The following is a 20,385-nucleotide window of genomic DNA, read 5'->3' as shown; positions in this document are numbered from 1 at the left end:
CCAACAGTAAAATATGGTGGTGGTAGTGTGATCGTCTGGGGTTGTTTTGCTGCTTCAGGACCTGGAAGGCTTGCTGTGATAGATGGAACCATGAATTCTACTGTCTACCAAAAAATCCTGAAGGAGAATGTCCGGCTATCTGTTCGTCAACTCAAGCTGAAGCTATCTTGGGTGCTGCAACAGGACAATGACCCAAAACACACCAGCAAATCCACCTGTGAATGGCTGAAGAAAAACAAAATGAAGACTTTGGAGTGACCTAGTCAAAGTCCTGACCTGAATCCAATTGAGATGCTATGGCATGACCTTAAAAAGGCGGTTCATGCTAGAAAACCCTCAAATAAAGCTGAATTACAACAATTCTGCAAAGATGAGTGGGCCAAAATTCCTCCAGGGCGCTGTATAAGACTCATTGCAAATTATCACAAACGCTTGATTTCAGTTATTGCTGCTTAGGGTGGCCCAACCAGTTATTAGGTTCAGGGGCAATTAGTTTTTCACACAGGGCCATGTAGGTTTGGATTTTTTTTTCTACCTAAATAATAAAAACCATCATTTAAAAACTGCATTTTGTGTTTACTTGTGTTATATTTGACTAATGGTTAAATGTGTTTGATGATCAGAAACATTTTGTGTGACAAACATGCAAAAGAATAAGAAATCAGGAAGGGAGCAAATAGTTTTTCACACCACTGTATGTTTTAAATGTGAAATCCAGAATACTTTTATAAGAGTTGCTTTTTCGGTCAGCATTTGTTTTAGTCCTGCCTTGTTCTTCCCTTTGCTTTTGAAATTGAATCCTGTTTGATGAAGGAAATAGCTTCAAACGATTTTCCTACTCCGAGGATGTTCCAACTAATTAAGTAGCTTTGTGTTGCTTTTAATGTTAAAGAGTAACAAAAGGACTTTGTAGGTGTTGCCAGTTTGCCACAAGTAAGCACAATAGCAGGACAGACTTCAAAAAGGTGAAATTAGTAAATTGTTCTCATATTACATCATTCAACATCCATTACAGCAGTAAAGTGAAAACATAGTTTTGTTTATACTCGTTCTTATAGGTATAGTGGTAGTTTGGACGAAGCACTCAATTTAAATTTTTACTAACTTTACATACCAACATGGGGTTTGAAGTCACTTTGTATAAATTGTATCTTTAACTCAGTTGCAGATGAATAGCTCATCAGTCTATATTTTTGGATGCAATAAAATTTAATGATGACTTCTCAGAGTTTTTTGTTCTTTAATTATCATCTTCCCATTATCATAATGAAAATTGCAAATCATTTTAAATGCTAAGGTCTTATTCCCCCCTCCAACTAGAAATTGGACTAAAGTCAAGTCACTGATTTCCAGGTTTCTGTGGAATGGCAAGAGAGTTGATCATAAATACTCTGCACTAGGTTTTGACAGATTGAGTACTATGGTGTCACTTACTGACCTAGAATTCAACCATCATGTTTGGTCATGATTATGTCCTTCTTCCCACTTACTCTTCTGACTTCTTATGTAATCCAGTTTTGCTTTTTCACTTTTCTGTGTGTTTTGTTTGCATTCCCAAAAAAATAAAAAATATAAATAAAATCTACCATTTTCTGTCGATGTCCTTGAAAAGCTTCTTGTAACTGTTGGATGTTGACATACAACATACACATTCCCATATTCCACAACACTGCTCTTTCCGTAGATGGCTCTGTGTATGTCAATCTAGATGTGGGGTGCTAGTGTATTTTATTTTTACTGGCATGGCTTTCTTCCACTGCATACAACTCCGATAAGGGTTCAGGACCTGTGGGGTTCCCCAAACTGCTTCTGTATCTCTTCACCTACTATATTCTTTTTCTACCAAGGGAAAAAAAAAAATCTGCATTCTACACATTACTTTGTAAATGGTCTTTTATACCTCTACCTCTCAGTGCACTTCGTTTCAATGACCAACCCAATCTTTCCCTATTTCCTATGAGTCTGTATTCTCTAATGAGAGATACTATTCCAGGAGACTCAAATTAAAAATTATTATAGACCATACCATAATCCTGTTAAGCACAATCTAATAAGTCTTGGCACTTACTGTGAGGGTAGTTCACCTAAGTAGAAAATGATATGATAAATATATTATTTTAATGAATTTTCTTAACTATATCCATCCACCAGTACTACAAGTAAAAAATGTAAAAGTATAAAGCATATACCCGCAGCTGGTACACTCCCCTGAGACCTCGGTCATTGATAACCGTGAAACCAAGATGGACTAGGGCAAACAGGGAACAGCAACTTTTTTCATCAACAGAGTATTTCAAAATCAAAAAAAAACTAGTGTTGTTCTGCGGGAGAGACAATCAGTAAATAATTAAAAAAAAAATATGTTAAAAGTCAAGAATAAAACCATACAGTCATCAGGTTGCATTTTCTTTCCTGCCAGCCCAGTGCATCTTTCTTTCTCCCTCACCCCAGCTCACCCGTTGGGTCTTGCCTCCGGGCTGAGACTCTGTCTTCCAATGTACCCTCCTTGTTGTCTACAGGATCCCTTGGAGTCCTTGCAATCACCCTCACTCCCCTAGGCTGTTCCGCGCGGGACAATCCAACCCTTGAGTGCCATTCCTCTCGCTTCCTTGTGGGGCCATTTACCGGCTACCTCTTCACCATGGTACTTGCTCACATTCCCGCCTGAGCCCCACTGTTTTTATTTAAAACTAATCAATTCCTCTGAGACCTTACTTACTTTACAATACAAAGTGATTCATAAGAAGTATATATTAGTCACTGTACATCCTCCAGGTAAGACAGGACATGAAGTGTAATAGCAACATATCATACTCTAAATAATAATAATGATTAATAATAATATCATACTCTAAATGTCAACTTAGAATAATTAAACGTGATGATAATCAAAGTGGGTTAACTTACTATAGAATAAGTCTTGTGATTACTGATTGGATAGTTAGTTAGTCTAGATTTTGTTTGTGATAATACTGTTTCAAGGATTTTATTGAATTTATGAAGCACTTGGTTAAAACATTAGCCAAAACTGGCAAGTTCTCATAAGTACAGTATTGCCGCATCCTTCAAAGATTTTATAGTTCGTTAGTGACAGGACACTGAATCTAAGAGCAGATGACAGCAAGTCATCTCTGGCACTAAATTTTCAGGCCCTCAGCGACTAAATTTTAAATAAATCAATTTTAATAACCAATCAGGCCGATTTGGAAGATGTATTTTTAAATGTGGGTAAAAACAAGTTTGTGACAGAACAACAGGCAGCTATTTGCCCGCAAGAGAGGGTTCTTCTACAATTCAGATCAAATCTGCAGACCACACAGCTCTTAAGCTGATCGAAAGAGACTACTGCCAATTAAGAGTTCAGTGGTACAAAAGATTTCGTCAACTTAATCCCTTCCCCTCCTTAATTGATAAAATATTTGACAGATTAATTCTTTACAAAGTAATTTTTAATAACTAGGTATTACCCAGTGTGGATTAAAAATGGGCATATCTGATACATTTCAGAAAGTGTTCACCTCAGTGGTATCACTATAACACATTTTGTTTGCTTCTGTTGTAGGACCAAGATGATTTCTGTTTTACTAGAGGATGGCAAATTTGTGGCCTTTAGGGCTGCAACTAATGATCATTTTGGTAGTCGACAAATTGTTCAATTTTTATTTCGATTAGTCACGATAATTTCATGCCTGACTATTCTGATGCTTGCGACCTGTGGTTGCACCTCCTGTTCTGGGCTCCAGTGCATGTCTTTCCTCATCTGCTCATGTCTGTCCACCTGTGATTGTCACCCTGATGTCTCTGCATTAACATGATTCAAATTAATAATCAAATTAAAATAACAACCAGTGAAACATGAATATATTCCTGATTGCAGTGCAGGAACGTGAGCATTTTGACACGCACTGGTGTGAGGCTGGGTCTCTTCTTTGAGACAGTGTTCCCAGCTGCTGAGAACAGACGCTCGGTGGGAGTAGAGGTAACAGGAATACACAAGAATGATTTTACCAATGAGGCAAGAGTAGGATACTTTGCCTCATTCGCCTTCCACCAAGATAGAGGATTTTCTGTCTTCGAGATGGGCTGCTCTCCAAAGAACATCAACACCTGGCATGGGATAACAGCCAAAAATTAGCCAGTTGGCTACATCTGAAATGTTTAATATTGACATGTTTAATAGGCACTATTCTTATTTCAATAAATTAAATCTTACTTCATTGGTGATCAGTTGTTTGTGAGAATCTTCTTCAGTGTTCTCATTGTCGCTGTCTGTTGAGTCACATCCAAGCAGTAAATCAAGAGCTAGTAGAGATCTATTTGAAGTTCTCTCAGCTGAAGTTGAAGCCCCCTCATCATCTGGCCCTGTTGCTTCTTCATGCCCCGTGGCAAACTGGTTGTTTTGAGTAATACTCCCATTAATGGACTTGGAGGGCCAGGTCCTGTATTTTGTTCTGAACGCTGAACCTCTCTTCTGGTTTCAGGAATTTCAACTTTCGAAAATGTGGGTCCAGTGCAGTTGCAGTGATCAGTTTGTTTGGATCATCATCTTTTAAGGTGACCTCTCTTGACCAACGTGCAGTGATCTCCTCTAAAGCAGCTGCCTGGAAGGCTTGCACAGCAGCTGTATCATAAGCAGTGTGGGTGGATTTCAAAAGCCCTTTGACCAGTGGAGGCAGAGCAGAGACAGTTACATAGCTTTCCCCACTCAAGTAGACTGTAGCACGTTCCAAGTCCTGGAGAGCTTTAGCCAGCTCCTCTAAAATGATCCACTGATCAGCTAAAAGGTCTAGGTGTTGTTTCCCTCTTTGTGGTAATGTTGGGTCAGACAGAGTTGCAGTCAGTGGCCATCTTTGTTCCAGGAGGCGAGGTATCTTATAAGTGCTATTCCACCTGGTAGAAACATATTGGACAAGTTTGTGCTCCCGGGTCCCCATTTGTTTCTGCCTATTTCTTCAGCTTGCTTGAGGCCAGTTCACTTTGTTTGAAGTGCTCTACAAGACACCTTGCTGCTCGCAAGTGCTTTACTGATCTGAGGGTGTTTCAGTGCAAAGTTTGGCCTGTACAGCAGATGGACATCCACCCATGTTTTTCCTGCAAGATGTTAGCAGCCAGGACGACATTTGAGCCACTGTCATGAACAACTGCCACAATTTTGCTTGGTGGCATCTCAAACTTTTCCAAGGCCTGCTCAATCCATGCAGCGATGTTTGTCCCAGTGTGCCGTTCTTCTAATGGCATGGTTGTGAGGCTGACGCTAAAGTGATACCAAGATAAGCCTTTGTGGCAACACTGGTCCAGGCATCAGCTGTCAGGACAATCCTGTTCTTGGCTGATTTTAAGAACAGTTTTCATCTGAGTAATAGCAGATTTATAATTCCCCTCAATGAGCTTTGTAAAATGAGTTCTGGAAGATAAGGTATAGCCTGGATGAAATGTATTGATGTAAATTTCCCCTTGGGATTAATAAAGTATCCATCCATCCATCCTTGAAGGCCTGATCTTCAACCATAGATGTAGGTTGTATGTGAAACATAAAGAGCAACAGAGAAAGATGTTTTAATCATCACACTATGAAGGAAAAGTGTTGTAGTTTATCACATCATGTACTATATTATGCCAAAATAAAAAGTAACAGACTTATATATGTAACAAGCTAATTACTGATATGCTCCAAAACACAAGTTACCTAACGTTAGTTAGAGATGGTTTATTATTCATATGAACTCAAATATTATTAAAACTAGGACGGCTCAGCTACTCCTATTCACTCATTTACTATAGCTCCAAACACGTTAGCAAACATAACTGAAATTATGTTCACTTAACTATCATTGCCGAAACCTTGATGTACACATTATAGTACAAACGTCAACGTTAACATGTGACACTAACTTTACTCGCTAAAACTTAACTCTCAAGAGACGGCAGCATCACAGCTCCAGGATGCTTGCATTTCAGATGCTCATGCATCATGGTGGTGCGGCCGTGAAAAGAAAGCTCTGCTTTGCATAATCTGCATTCAACTTTTTTTTCATTTTCGGTGAAGTGCTCCCACACTTTAGAAAGTGTATGTCCCAATTTTTCTCCATGTCCTTCCCCCTCCTATATCCGACTTGCCATTGCAACCATGTTTATTTTCCTCTGCATTCTTCTTCTCCTCAGACTTTCTTCTTCGTTGGTAGAACTGTGTGCAGTCTTTACAAAGAATAACAAACGATACTGCTCCCAGACGTTCATGTAGTGCATTGCAGTTTGTGATTCTTTGTGACTGGAGCCTCTATTGAAGGTTCTGTTTATGATGCGTCGAGAATAAAAAAATCTGCGTCGACAATTTTTTTGTAGTCGACGTCGTCGACTTGTTGCAGCCCTAGTGGCCTGCATGATTGCAGAGTGCTGCCTGCTACTCAATCCGACATACTTTTTTTTTTTTAATCCTGCCCCTGGTCATTGTCCATGCACATTTTTCCTGCCATCAGCATTATGTCTTCCATACACATTCTCAAAGATGTATTGGTCAGAATAAATCAGGATTCTAAATTGACCAGGTGGAGTAATGAATGTGGGTGTGTGAGTGAACCTGCAGTGTACCAGATGGTTCCAACTTTGTGTCTAGTGCTACTAGGATGCACTCTAATTCCTTTAACCGTGCATTCACTTAAGTAGGTGGACCCTGCCCGGCTTGTACCTAGTTTTCAGTCTTCAGTGTGCCTTTTTTGTGCTTGTTGCATGATCAGAAATAATTGTTACTCCACTCATTATAGATTTTTTTTTTAATTTCCTCTTGAAATCAGCTGATTTATTATGAGCTTGCAGATGCAAATAACAGTGAATGAGCCATTCTTTATATTTTTATTTGCAGCTTTTATACCCTTTTAAATAGTTGGCTCCTAAAGCATTAAAACGAGTAAAGAAAACAAACAGTAAAAAAAGAGAGAAATAATTGCTGGAGTCTTGCCAAGCTGGTTATGGTTTAGTTTTGTGCTTTCTTAACTTTGCAGGAAAAAGAAAACACCAGCTAGCTGCAAAACTAAATAACAAGATTAGTAAAAAAATTAAGACTAGTCTGCCATTTAGAAATGACTCGGGTCAAACCCAGCCTTAACAGAAGTCTGTCAGTAATGCAGTAATTGAGGATGCTATTAGGTGAACATGTAGGGTTGATTTTTCAAAAAGTGTGTATTTAGATGATCTAATGTGACATTTTTCTTAACATCAGATCTCTTTAATTAAAGTAAGTGAAATCCTGAATTTGTTTCTTCTTTTTCCCAATTAAAGGTTAATCATTTTGTATAAAGCAGTTAATGCTTTAAGCTTTTTTAATTAAAGTAACATCCTGTGTGTATTGCTAATTTGTTTGTTTTTTTCCTTTTTCCTGTGTTTTAGTTACAAGCACAGAAACTCCGTCTTACCCATGGCCAAGGACATTATTATGGAGGATCCCTTCCAAACGTCAATCAAATCGGGAGCAGTTCGAGTGAATTTCAGGTTGGTCCTAGAGTGAGTAAGAGTTTTTGTCACACACAGTACTGAAGAAATTATGTACTTAAGCTTTAAGTTGTATAAATTTTGACATGTACTGCTATGGCATACTAGTGTTTCAAAAGTTAGTGTACATTCACGACACTGAATTTTTAAAAATATATATTTGATACGGTACAGTAGAACATCTGAGCACAGCTAATGTATATTTATTGAACACTGTTGTTGTGTTTTTTTTGCTTTGTGCCCTCCCCCACCATAACCTATGGGTGTGTGTCTGTGTGTGTGTATCTCAGTTTCTTGAGGACAGTCCACAGCTAAAACGGCCGTACGGAAAAATACCAGACTCATAATGTAAGCCTGTTACGAGATGACGATGTGCTAATCAGTTATTAAGCCAAATCTTGCAAGCGATCTCGAGGAACCCCCAAATACTGTAATTCTGCAATTGATTATGAATTCTTCTTATCAATTGCTATCGTAAGGACCTATTTTATGATCAGAAAGACCAGCATCATAGTGGTAAATAATTACTGAAATGTTATAGAATAGTTCAGGTAACTTGGTTCCTAGGGCTCAAGCCTACTGACTCTCACATCCCAGTTTTTATGTAGCAGTTTTGTAATATCTTGTCTCATTTAGCCTGATACAATCATGTGAAAGGTAACTATCCATCCATCCATTTTCTAACCCGCTGAATCCGAATACAGGGTCACGGGGGTCTGCTGGAGCCAATCCCAGCCAACACAGGGCACAAGGCAGGAAACAATCCTGGGCAGGGTACCAACCCACCACAGGACACACAATTTAGAATCGCCAATCCACCTAACCTGCATGTCTTTGGATTGTGAGAGGAAACCCACACAGACACTGGGAGAACATGCAAACTCCATGCAGGGAGGACCCGGGAAGCGAACCCGGGTCTCCTAACTGCGAGGCAGCAGTGCTACCTCTGCGCCACCGTGCCACCTGAAAGGTAACTACACCCGATGAATTTTTTTTTTTTTCAGTATACTGTATATGAGCATATTAAGATTTAATCTTCATTTAAACAGTATCTTTAGATAGACATTGATGCAATTTAGGAAAAAAAGCAATAAAATTTTGACTTTGCAATAAAGTATTCAATGAAAAATTAACAGATATGCCATTTCTATCTGGAGGGCAGAAAGTAAGTACGCATTTGGCTCAAATTGCTGGTATTGCTCCCTTTGGCAGAAACAACCTGAAGATGGCATTTCCTATAATGCTTTTGATCATTTGCATCTGATCTGGTATATCTGATTCTATGTCTAGATATCTGAGGTAATGACAAAATGTAGGAGTGTACCTACTTTTTCCCCCATGAGAAATCTGAATTTATGCTTATTAAAATTATACATGGACTACAAAATGTAAATGTGATGTAAAGTTTGTTATATCACTTTTATCTAAAGATACTGTTTAAATGGAGATCAGATCTTGATATTTCACATATTATTGCAAAAAAGAAAAATTATGTAATGGATGTACTTGCATTTTTGCATTACCATATTCAGTTTAACATGTTAACTTTGTGAAATAATGTAAAAATGTAAAATACAACCTAGGTAATGGTTTGAGTAATGTTGCCTTGCACAATATGTTTGTTTATAAATGCTGTATGTTTATTATATACTGTGTGTTAGATGTTGAATGTATAAATACATCATTTGGAGTAGATTTATAACATGATTTTGACAGTGAAAATTATAACATTACAAAATGGTCTTTGTCATACATAGCATTTTTCAGTCATCAGAATAGTTTGTTATTCATTAGAATCATATTCTTTGCTTTGTGGTTCTAAGAGCTTGTGGTAATAAGTGCTCAGGTTAGCCACAACAGTATCCGTGCATTGATCAATCTTCATTCATCACAATATAGAAGTTTATATTACTGTGAGACTCTCTTAATACTACAGACTGAATAAACAAGATGTTTATCTTAAATTAAAATTATTTATTATCAACAAATAAGACACACAAACAATGTACATACAAAATTTCCCTAAGAAAAAATTTAAGGTTTTCAATTAAATAATTACACTTACTTACAGCAGCTCAAATTAACAAGGTATGCTACAATGCAATTATAGCAGTAATAATATATTTAAGTGCAAAAATTACAGTAATATACACTTACTATATATGTATATTTTACTAATATAATAATAACAGTTTATTAAACATCAAAAGAAATGTAGCTAATTGCGTCTGTTGTTATAAACGGCCTTATGGATGGTGTGGAGCCGACCCGGACACAGACAGGCGGACATGTTGTTTGTCACCACCACACGTTTTATTTAAAGAATATATTTACAATAATGGTCACTCAGACCCAGTCCAACAGTGCACAAACCCCAACACACAGTCCTGGCTTCACAATGCCTTCTTCTCGGGCCGCCTCCACTCTCTCTTCTGCCTCGTCCTACTTCCACCCGACTCTAGCGCTGAATGAATGGAGACGGCCCCTTTTATGCAGTCCCCGGATGAGCCCCAGGTGTTCCCGGCATTCCTCCCTTGGCCACGCCCCAGCGTGGCGGAAGTGCCAGCTGTCCTCCCGGCAGCTCTCCGGGTGCCGTCCTAAATCTTCCCCCCAGCACTTCCTGGTGTGGCGGAAGTGCTGGGGTAACAGGTCCCCAAGGCATTAGGGCGCCTCCTGGCGGTGACCACTGGCCCCTACAGGGTGGAGCTTCCATGCCCTGTACCCGTGGCCCCCAGAACAACCAGAAAGGCAGCCCCCACGTGATCCAGGGTGGGCTTTGACCCTCTTCCGGTCCCTCACGGCGTCCCGGCCGGGTCGTTGCCCCTGGCATCCCTGAAAATGGGTAAACAAAATGATTTTATGTATTTGAAGTACTGTAAATGATCCCATTTTTTCAGTGACACAGTTTTGACAGTGCTTGCCCTTGCTGTTTGCTTTTATACAAACCTAACAGTCCTCTCTAAGCCCCAAAATGAAAGGGCTTCCTCGAGCACCATTGAGATTGTTTTGGCCATTTGATACTCAGCACTGTGTAAACTACTTTTCTGCGTCAAAGTAGTGTATAGTAAGAATTATATATGGCTTCGAGGTTCAACTCAAACATAAATCTGTGATAGTGGCAAAAATATCTTTCAACACAGTTTTCAACTTCACCAGACATTGAGTATAAAGTAGCGTTAAGTGCATTGTAAGAAAATGTTATCAGGCAGAAAGTTGATATCTCGAGTCAAGAACTATCAAAAGTTTCCTGAAGACTTCTTTTAAAGCAAAATCTGAAATGTTGTGGAAATCTGGTATCCTGTATTTTGCTGTCAAGTTTAAGATTGCATTCATAACATCCTGGTGACTTTTTGATTCTTGGTTATATGGGGATATGACTACAAACATTGACACAAGGAACTGCTGTCTAGATACAGCACCACTGCTTGAATGCTTGCTAGGCACATCAGTTTATTGTTTTTTTCCAACAGTCTTCATACAGTATTTGATTGGATGGTACCATTTTTTGTAGGTACTTGAGTGCAGCATATCTTACATATTGGGTTTATTTGTGTTTGATCTGATTTTTGATAACTGAACCACTACAGATTTTTGATGATGTGTGCCCTATCTTTAGTATTATCTCTTCATCAGTAGCTGACACATTTTCCTCCTCAGCTTCACTTGCCAGGTGACCCGTCTTTGTGTGATATTTCTCCTCACACTATTCAGGACCACATTAGTAAAAATTACAGGAAAGGCTAATTCATGGGGACATATGGAAGTGCAGCAGTTTTGGCTGCTTTTCTGGGGCCTCATGTATAAACGGTGCATACACACAAAAATGTTGCGTACACCCGTTTCCACGCTTACATCGCGATGTATAGAAACTAAACTTTATTTAAAGCCACGCACATTTTTTACGCCAGCTCAATTCCTGGTGTACGCAAGTTCCCTGCTCAGTTTTACAAACTGGCAGCACCAAGCATCAAAGCAGTGCTACAGTTCCAGTGTGGTTTCCCTTTCTTTTTTAGATCCACGTCCCTGACACGGTTTTATCAAATACACTGAAATTAACTACATATCGTTTATTAGTTTAAGGCATCTGATTGTAATTAACCTGTAACAATATAATGGTCCACAGAATGGCCAAACTATTCCAAATACCATAGCTGCTTTAGCGTTGTTACTCTAACTGCAACCTTTAGAGTATTTATCCCACTGTATCTGAGTGTGGAATCGCAGCTCTACAGCAGCTGATCAGAAAGAGAATTATCAATTAATGCAAAGTAGAGTACTTAAAGTACAGAGTACTTTTTGAGATCTCTAGTGGACCCTCAGACTTGTTTTTTGCCCTGTCTTTTTCATTTTTACGCCAGGGCTAACTTCATACTCTGTTTCTGTTAAATTTCTTTTTTTTTGTTGAGTGCTTTTAGAACACTTTTTTCATGTTTTTTTCTTTCTTTCTTTAAGAGTGATCTAGATTGTTTGGTCTGCCAGTTCAGGGCTCTGATCTGCCTTAATTCCATATTAATTGGATTGAAATTCTGCAGTAGGAATGTAGGTTTCACTTCATTTATTTTGAGACAAAAGTAAAATACTTAAAAGTGACATTGTTGACCAAAATATTAATATGTATATCCAGAGACAATTGCTAAAGAACAGTTGACCCTGTTTCTTGTGTAATTATATTTGCTAAATTATAGTAATGCCTTTAGTCAAATTGATACAGTGCTTTGAGCTATGTGATTTTTTTTTTTTTACTCTTAAACAAAGCAAGTGCTGACAAACCTTTAAAGCAACAGTGTGGAACCTTTGCAGAAAATCTTCAGCTGTCCTTCCTGTCTTAGCCTGCTCTCATTTTCAATATAAATTTAAGACTTGTAAATACATGAGAAATGTTCTTCAAAATGTGTCATGGCTTCTTGGATAAGGTGAAAATTTTCAAAGTACTGTAGTTGTAAAAATAATTTTGAAGAAGGATTTAACTATTTTTTTTTTAAATATGTGTTCATACTAGTATATTCTAATATAGGTTGCTAGCTGTTTATTCTCATTGAGGTATTTACATTTCCAGGGTTGCCTTTAAGTGTTGGTTTTATTTTTATTTTTTTAAACTTTAATACAAATGTTAGATCATAACACTAATGAGTATTTATATATTTCTGAAATTGTACATTTATTTTGACTTTGATGTCCGTAGTACTATGGTGCTGTACCGTGTTAGCCATTATGAATGTAGACAAAGTGATTCTTGGTCCAGGAAACTTTGAAGACTACTGTACTATTCTCTTAGTAGTCAAATATTGTAAATCTTGTTTAAATAGGTATGATTTCTCTTTAAGCTCTCATCCTCATTTTGGTCCCATAGGTGATACAGAACTAAAGGCTAAATTAAAAAAAAAGCATAAAATGATTCATTCACTTACTGCTGCAATTGAAATTCAGCATTTTGCAGTTAAAATGACACATAATCATACCCCTGTAAGAAGTAGCAATACTTTTCTTTCTTCCCTCAAAGTTGGCCGAACTGCCACATCAAATCAAATTCCCCCACCAGGTATTCTCAGATGTCCTGATTTAGTCGTTTTAAATTTGATGGACAGACTATTATCTACTAAAAAGGAGGGTTGTTTCAACTTTGATAATAGAAAATCATTAGACAGATCAATGTGAATATCAGTACTATAATGTCTGCTTTCACTCATTGCCTATTGTGTTGTCTGTTTGTAAATTAAAATGTGAAGGAGGTTATTTAACAAACAGATGTCTGAATTCCCCAGATTCTGCCCTTACAAGCAGGGTATTGGGTGCCCTTCTACGGCACATCTTGATCGCAAGATGTTGATAAAAAACCTGCAGCCCCTCTTCTTTATTTATTTATTTTTTTAGTTACATAGGAAGACTGAGAAAGAAATAAGGGTGTTAGCAGCTATTGCAATGCAATGGCTACTTTTGTAACTGGAAATGTAAAATCAGATTTGCAAAATTAAAAAAAAAATTTTTCCCTTTCCTTATTTAAAGAGATATTAAACTTTTATCATTAAAAGGGAAATATAAATCATTTGGTTATATTTTAGAATAAGCTTTGTTATGTAAAAAAGTTCCTGAATCTTTCAATTTGTGGTATAATTTGGGTAGGATGCATACTTCCTTTACTAACTGAATATATTCTGCCAGAATAAGGTTTGCCCTTCAAAATGATACATATACCTTGTATTTTCAAGGTCTGTGCTATGATTATTTATTTGAAAACAGTAAAAAAAAAATGGAGAAAAATAATCCTGTTTTTTTCTTTTACAGAACAGTAAAGGTGGAAATGTTAGTTGCAGATATTACATAATATTTTTTAGTTGTTCCGGACACCTTTAGTGATACTTTTTACAGTATTTTGAGGGTTATTCTGATGCGTACGATAATAATAATACTTTTTAGTAAAAACATTACTGAATTTTGCAGCTTATTGTGCTGCAATAGATTAGTCCATTATAACTAATTATCCAGCTGTAAAAATTTGGAATAAAAATGTCTGTTCTTTATTATGAAGGGTAGAACTTGAATATTAAGTGAACTATGTGTGCTTTTGTGAATTGAAAGCTGGGTTTTGTAATTTCCTTACTTTCCTTTTCCTTAAAACAGTTTTTATCATTTCTTGCCTTTCCTCCTCCTCTATTCTATAGTTATTTCAGACTATACAGGTACCAGTCATAAAATTAAAATATCATGACAAAGTTGATTTATTTCAGTAATTCCATTCAAAAAGTAAAACTTGTATATTAGATTCATTCATTACACACAGACTGATGTATTTCAAATGTTTATTTCTTTTAATTTTGATGATTATAACTGACAATTAATGAAAGTCCCAAATTCAGTATCTCGGAAAATTAGAATATTGTGAAAAGGTTCAATATTGAAGACACCTGGTGCCACACTCTAATCAGCTAATTAACTCAAAACACCTGCAAAAGCCTTTAAATGGTCTCTCAGTCTAGTTCTGTAGGCTACACAATCATGGGGAAGACTGCTGACTTGACAGTTGTCCAAAAGACGACCATTGACACCTTGCAAAAGGAGGGCAAGACACAAAAGGTCATTGCTAAAGAGGCTGGCTGTTCACAGAGCTCTGTGTCCAAGCACATTAATAGAGAGGCGAAGGGAAGGACAAGATGTGGTAGAAAAAGTGTACAAGCAATAGGGATAACCGCACCCTGGAGAGGATTGTGAAACAAAACCCATTCAAAACTGTGGGGGAGATTCACAAAGAGTGGACTGCAGCTGGAGTCAGTGCTTCAAGAATCACCACGCACAGTCGTATGCAAGACATTGGTTTCAGTTGTCGCATTCCTTGTGTCAAGCCACTCTTGAACAAGAGACAGCATCAGAAGCGTCTCGCCTGGGCTAAAGACAAAACTGCTGCTGAGTGGTCCAAAGTTATGTTCTCTGATGAAAGTAAATTTTGCATTTCCTTTGGAAATCAAGGTCCCAGAGTCTGGAGGAAAAGAGGAGAGGCACAGAATCCACGTTGCTTGAGGTCCAGTGTAAAGTTTCCACAGTCAGTGATGGTTTGGGGTGCCATGTCATCTGCTGGTGTTGGTCCATTGTGTTTTCTGAGGTCCAAGGTCAACACAGCCGTCTACCAGGAAGTTTTAGAGCACTTCATGCTTCCTGCTGCTGACAAACTTTATGGAGATGCAGATTTCATTTTCCAACAGGACCTGGCACCTGCACAAAGTGCCAAAACTACCAGTACCTGGTTTAAGGACCATGGTATCCCTGTTCTTGATTGGCCAGCAAACTCGCCTGACCTTAACCCCATAGAAAATCTATGGGGTATTGTGAAGAGGAAGATGCAATATGCCAGACCCAACAATTCAGAAGAGCTGAAGGCCACTATCAGAGCAACATGGGCTCTCATAACACCTGAGCAGTGCCACAGACTGATTGACTCCATGCCACGCCGCATTGCTGCAGTAATCCAGGCCAAAGGAGCCCCAACTAAATATTGAGTGCTGTACATGCTCATACTTTTCATGTTCATACCTTTCAGTTGGTCAACATTTCTAAAAATCCTTTTTTTGCATCGGTCTTAATTGATATTCTAATTTTCCGAGATACTGAATTTGGGACTTTCATTAGTTGTCAGTTATAATCATCAAAATTAAAAGAAATAAACATTTGAAATACATCAGTCTGTGTGTAATGAATGAATCTAATATACAAGTTTCACTTTTTGAATGGAATTACTGAAATAAATCAACTTTGTCATGATATTCTAATTTTATGACCGGCACCTGTATGTCTCTGCAGAATAAAGGGTAAGACTTTCTACACATCTTATTAATTCCAGTAGGTGTAAGAGATGGTACGTTATACCTGTTACTGAAAGAGTTCTACATTTTTTTTTCTATAAAAGACAGATGAAATTGTTTTCTTAGTAGGTCACATTGACCTGGAGTGATGCTATTAATTATGTATTAGTCCATGCTAAGCAAGACTGTTCTATGATAAATATGAAAAGGTCTCTCTTCTGAATTTGGTTTAGTAACATTAATGAAGTGCTTAAAGTTTTGTTTTGCCTTTATAAATCACAGATCAGTTGTGGGGTTTACAGTGCATCCGGAAAGTACTCGCAGCGTATCACTTTTTCCACATTTTGTTATCTTACAGACTTATTCCAGTTTTAAATTAAAACTGAGAAATCACATGTACATAAGTATTCACAGCTTTTGCCATGAAGCTCAAAATTGTTCTCAGGTGCATCCCGTTTCCCCTGAGCATCCTTGAGATGTTTCTGCAGCTTAATTGGAGTCCACCTGTGGTAAATTCAGTTGATTGGACATGATTTGGAAAGGCACACACCTGTCTATATAAGGTCCCACAGTTGACAGTTCATGTCAGAGCACAAACCAAGCATGAAGTCAAAGGAATTGTCTGTAGACCTCTAAGACAGGATTGTCTCGTGGCACAAATCTGGGGAAGGTTACAGAAACATTTCTGCTGCTTTGAAGGTCCCAGTGAGTACAGTGGCCTCCATCATCTGTAAGTGGAAGAAGTTTGAAACCACCAGGACTCTTCCTAGAGCTGGCCGGCCATCTAAACTGAGCGATCTTGGGAGAAGGGCCTTAGTCAGGGAAGTGACCAAGAATCCGATGGTCAGTCTGTCAGAGGTCCTCTGCGGAGAGAGGAGAACCTTCCATCTCTGCAGCACTCCACCAATCGTATGGTAGAGTGGCCAGACGGAAGCCACTCCTTAGTAAAAGGCACGTGGCAGCCCGCCTGGAGTTTGCCAAAAGGCACCTGAAGGACTCTCAGACCATGAGAAGCAAAATTCTCTGGTCTGATGAGACAAAGATTGAACTGTTTGGTGTGAATGCCAGGCATCACGTTTGGAGGAAACCAGGCACTGCTCATCACCAGGCCAATACCATACCTACAGTGAAGCATGGTGGTGGCAGCATCATGCTGTGGAGATGTTTTTCAGTGGCAGGAACTGGGAGACTAGTCAGGATAAAGGGAAAGATGACTGCAGCAATGTACAGACACATCCTGGATGAAAACCTGCTCCAGAGTGCTCTTGACCTCAGAGTGGGGCGACGATTCATCTTTCAGCAGGACAACAACCCTAAGCACACAGCCAAGATATCAAAGCAGTGGCTTCAGGACAACTCTGTGAATGTCCTTGAGTGGCCCAGCCAGCTCCCAGACTTGAATCCGATTGAACATCTCTGGAGAGATCTTAAAAAGGCTGTGCACCGACGCTTCCCATCCAACCTGATGAAGCTTAAGAGGTGCTGCAAAGAGGAATGGGTGAAACTGGCCAAGGATAGGTGTGCCAAGCTTGTGGCATCATATTCAAAAAGACTTGAGGCTGTAATTGCTGCCAAAGGTACATCGACAAAGTATTGAGCAAAGGCTGTGAATACTTATTATGTACATGTGATTTCTCAGTTTTTTTATTTTTAATAAATTTGCAAAAACCTCAAGTAAACTTTTTTCATGTTGTCATTATGGGGTGTTGTGTGTAGAATTCTGAGGAAGAAAATGAATTTAATCCATTTTGGAATAAGACTGTAACATAACAAAATGTGGAAAAAGTGATGTGCTGTGAATACTTTCCAGATGCACTGTAGTTACAAAAATACCTTATAACAGACTTACTGAAATAGTCATCCTTGGGATCTTAAACATGTCAAGAAGAAAACTGTATTTGTAGTGTGATAGTCTAAATTGTTTAGGTCAAAGAAGTTTAATCCAGCTCAGATTATAATTGTAAGTTTGCAGATAGATGAGATTTGAGATCAGATGTTTCCTGAAAATAGTACTAATTATCTCAGATTGGTAATAGTATGTATGTAATGATCCCATGATAAAAATCATTTACAAATTATGCTTTTTATTTTGTTTATGGTAGCTCATTACCAAATTTGTATTAGTGTATATATGTATGCGTGTGTATATATGTACAGTATCTCACAAAAGTGAGTACACCCCTCACATTTTTGTAAATATTGTACAACACTGAAGATATGATACTTTGATACAATGTAAAGACATAAGTGTACATAAACATATACAGCTTGTATAACAGTGTAAATTTGCTGTTCCCTCAAAATAACTCAACACACAGCCATTAATGTCTAAAACGCTGGCAACAAAAGTGAGTACAACCCTAAGTGAAAAATTTCCAAATTGTGCCCATTTAGCCATTTTCCCTCCTCAGTGTCATGTGACTCGTTAGTGTTACAAGGTCTCAGGTGTGAATGGGGAGCAGGTGTGTTAAATTTGGTGTTATCGCTGGTTACTGGAAATTCAACATTGCACCTCATGGCAAAGAACTCTCTGAGGATCTGAAAAAAAAGAATTCTTTCTCTACATAAAGATGGCCTAGGCTATAAGAAGATTGCCAACACCCTGAAACTGAGCTGCAGCACGATGGCCAAGACCATACAGTGGTTTAACAGGACAGGTTCCACTCAGAACAGGCCTTGCCATGTTGAATGCACATGCTGAGAGTCACATCCAGAGATTGTCTTTTGAAAATATACGTATGAGTTGCTGCAGAGATTGAAGGGGTGGGGATTCAGCCTGTCAGTGCTCAGACCATTCGCCACCCACAAATTGGTGTGCATGGTTCTCATCCCAGAAGGAAGCCTCTTCTAAAGATGATGCAAACAGTTTGCTGAAGACAAGCAGACAAAGGACATGGATTACTGGAACCATGTCCTGAGGTCTGATGAGACCAAGATAAACTTATTTGGTTCAGTTGGTGTCAAGCATGTGTGGTGGCAACCATGTGAGCAGTACAAAGAAAAGTGTGTCTTTCCTACAGTCAAGCATGGTGGTTGGGAGTGTCATGGTTTTGGGCTGCATGAGTGCTGCTGCCACTAGGGAGCTACAGTTCATTGAAGGAACCATGAATGCCATCATGTACCGTGACATACTGAGGCAGAACATGATTCCTTCCCTATGGAAACTTGGCCACAGGGCAGTATTCTAACATGATAATGACCCCAAACACACCTCCAAGACGACCACTGAGGGTAAAGGTGCTGGACTGGCCAAGCATGTCTCCAGAGCTAAACCCTATTGAGCATCTGTGGGGCATCCTCAAATGGAAGGTGGAGGAGCGCAAGGTCTCAGGATGTCGTCATGGAGGAGTGGAAGAGGGTACCAGTGGCAACCTGTAAAGCTCGTGAGAACTCCATGCCCAAGAAAGTTAAGGTAGTGGTGGAAAATAATGGTGGCCACACAAAATATTGACACTTCGGGCACAATTTGGATATTTTTCAGTTAGGGGTGTACTCACTTTTGTTGCCAGCAGTTTAGACATTAATGACTGTGTGTTGTTATTTTGAGGGGACAGCAAATTTGCACTGGTATACAAGCTGTACACTGACTACTTTAAATTGTATCAAAGTGTCATATCTTCATTGTTGTCCCATGAAAAAATATAATAAAATGTTTACAAAAATGTGAGGGGTGTACTCACTTTTGTGAGATACTGTATATTCATTCAGGGGCAAGTTTGGTAACAGTTTGGAAGTTTGGAGTACTTGGCCTTCTTGGAGTACAGAGGGGACTGGGCGGTCTCATGGTCTGGAATCCCTGCAGATTTTATTTTTTTCTCCAGCCGTCTGGAGTTTTTTTTTTGTTTTTTCTGTCCAACCTGGCCATCGGACCTTACTCTTATTCGATGTTAATTATTGTTGACTTTTTTTCTTACTGTGTCTTTTATTTTTCTATTCTTCATTATGTAAAGCACTTTGAGCTACATTTTTTTGTTTGAAAATGTGCTATATAAATAAATGTTGTTGTTACCTGGTGGGAATCCTGGAAAGGGTCCCAACTAGAGACTCCATAGTTGTATTGTGCGATTTCAACACCCAAATGGTTAATAGTGGACACACTGGGGGAGGAGTGATTGGATAGATATCCTGCCAGATCTAAACCCAAGCAGTGTTTTATTATTGGACTTTTGTGCTAGGCATTGGTTGCCTATAAGAAACAACATATTCGAATATAAAGTGGTTCATAAGTGTACTTGGTACCATACTATCTTAGGAAAAACACCTATGATCAATTTTATAATTGTATTGTCAGATTTGCGGCAGGTTCTGGATGTTCGTGTAAAGAGAGGGGCAGAGCTATCAGCTGATTTCCATGTGGTAGTGAGTTGGATCAGACGGTTGGAGATGTACCTGGACAGACCTGGAAAGCAAGTACTAAGTGTGGACTGGCAACATCTAGGGGATGCCCCTGTCCAAAAGAGGCTTTCAGCTTCCATCTCCTGGGAGAGGCGGGGAACATAGAGCCTGAATGGTGGTTGTTCAAAGCCTACACTGTGGAAGCAGCTGCCAAGAGCTACAGCCTGAAGGCTATAGGTGCCTCTTGAAGTTGAAAGCCAAGGACCCAATTGTG

At 38.7% G+C, this 20,385-nt stretch overlaps 1 protein-coding gene across 3 annotated transcripts in view; it reads left to right on the top strand.

The window, feature by feature from the left end:
* Positions 1-20,385, top strand: part of LOC120528501 (CREB-regulated transcription coactivator 2) — a 269,051-nt gene that overhangs the window by 94,393 nt on the left and 154,273 nt on the right. For 2 of the 3 annotated variants that reach the window (XM_039752695.1, XM_039752681.1), the window contains exon 2: positions 7,384-7,497. In XM_039752695.1, coding sequence (XP_039608629.1) covers positions 7,384-7,497 — 114 coding nt within the window. The remainder of the gene's footprint in view (positions 1-7,383; positions 7,498-20,385) is intronic. The other variant, XM_039752689.1, reaches the window with a different exon arrangement.

This window comes from Polypterus senegalus, chromosome 1, assembly GCF_016835505.1.
Source record: "Polypterus senegalus isolate Bchr_013 chromosome 1, ASM1683550v1, whole genome shotgun sequence".
In the NCBI taxonomy this organism is placed as follows: Eukaryota; Metazoa; Chordata; class Cladistia; order Polypteriformes; family Polypteridae; genus Polypterus; species Polypterus senegalus.
The sequence above is the reverse complement of the archived record's forward strand: the minus strand, read 5'-3'. Positions and strand labels throughout refer to the sequence as shown.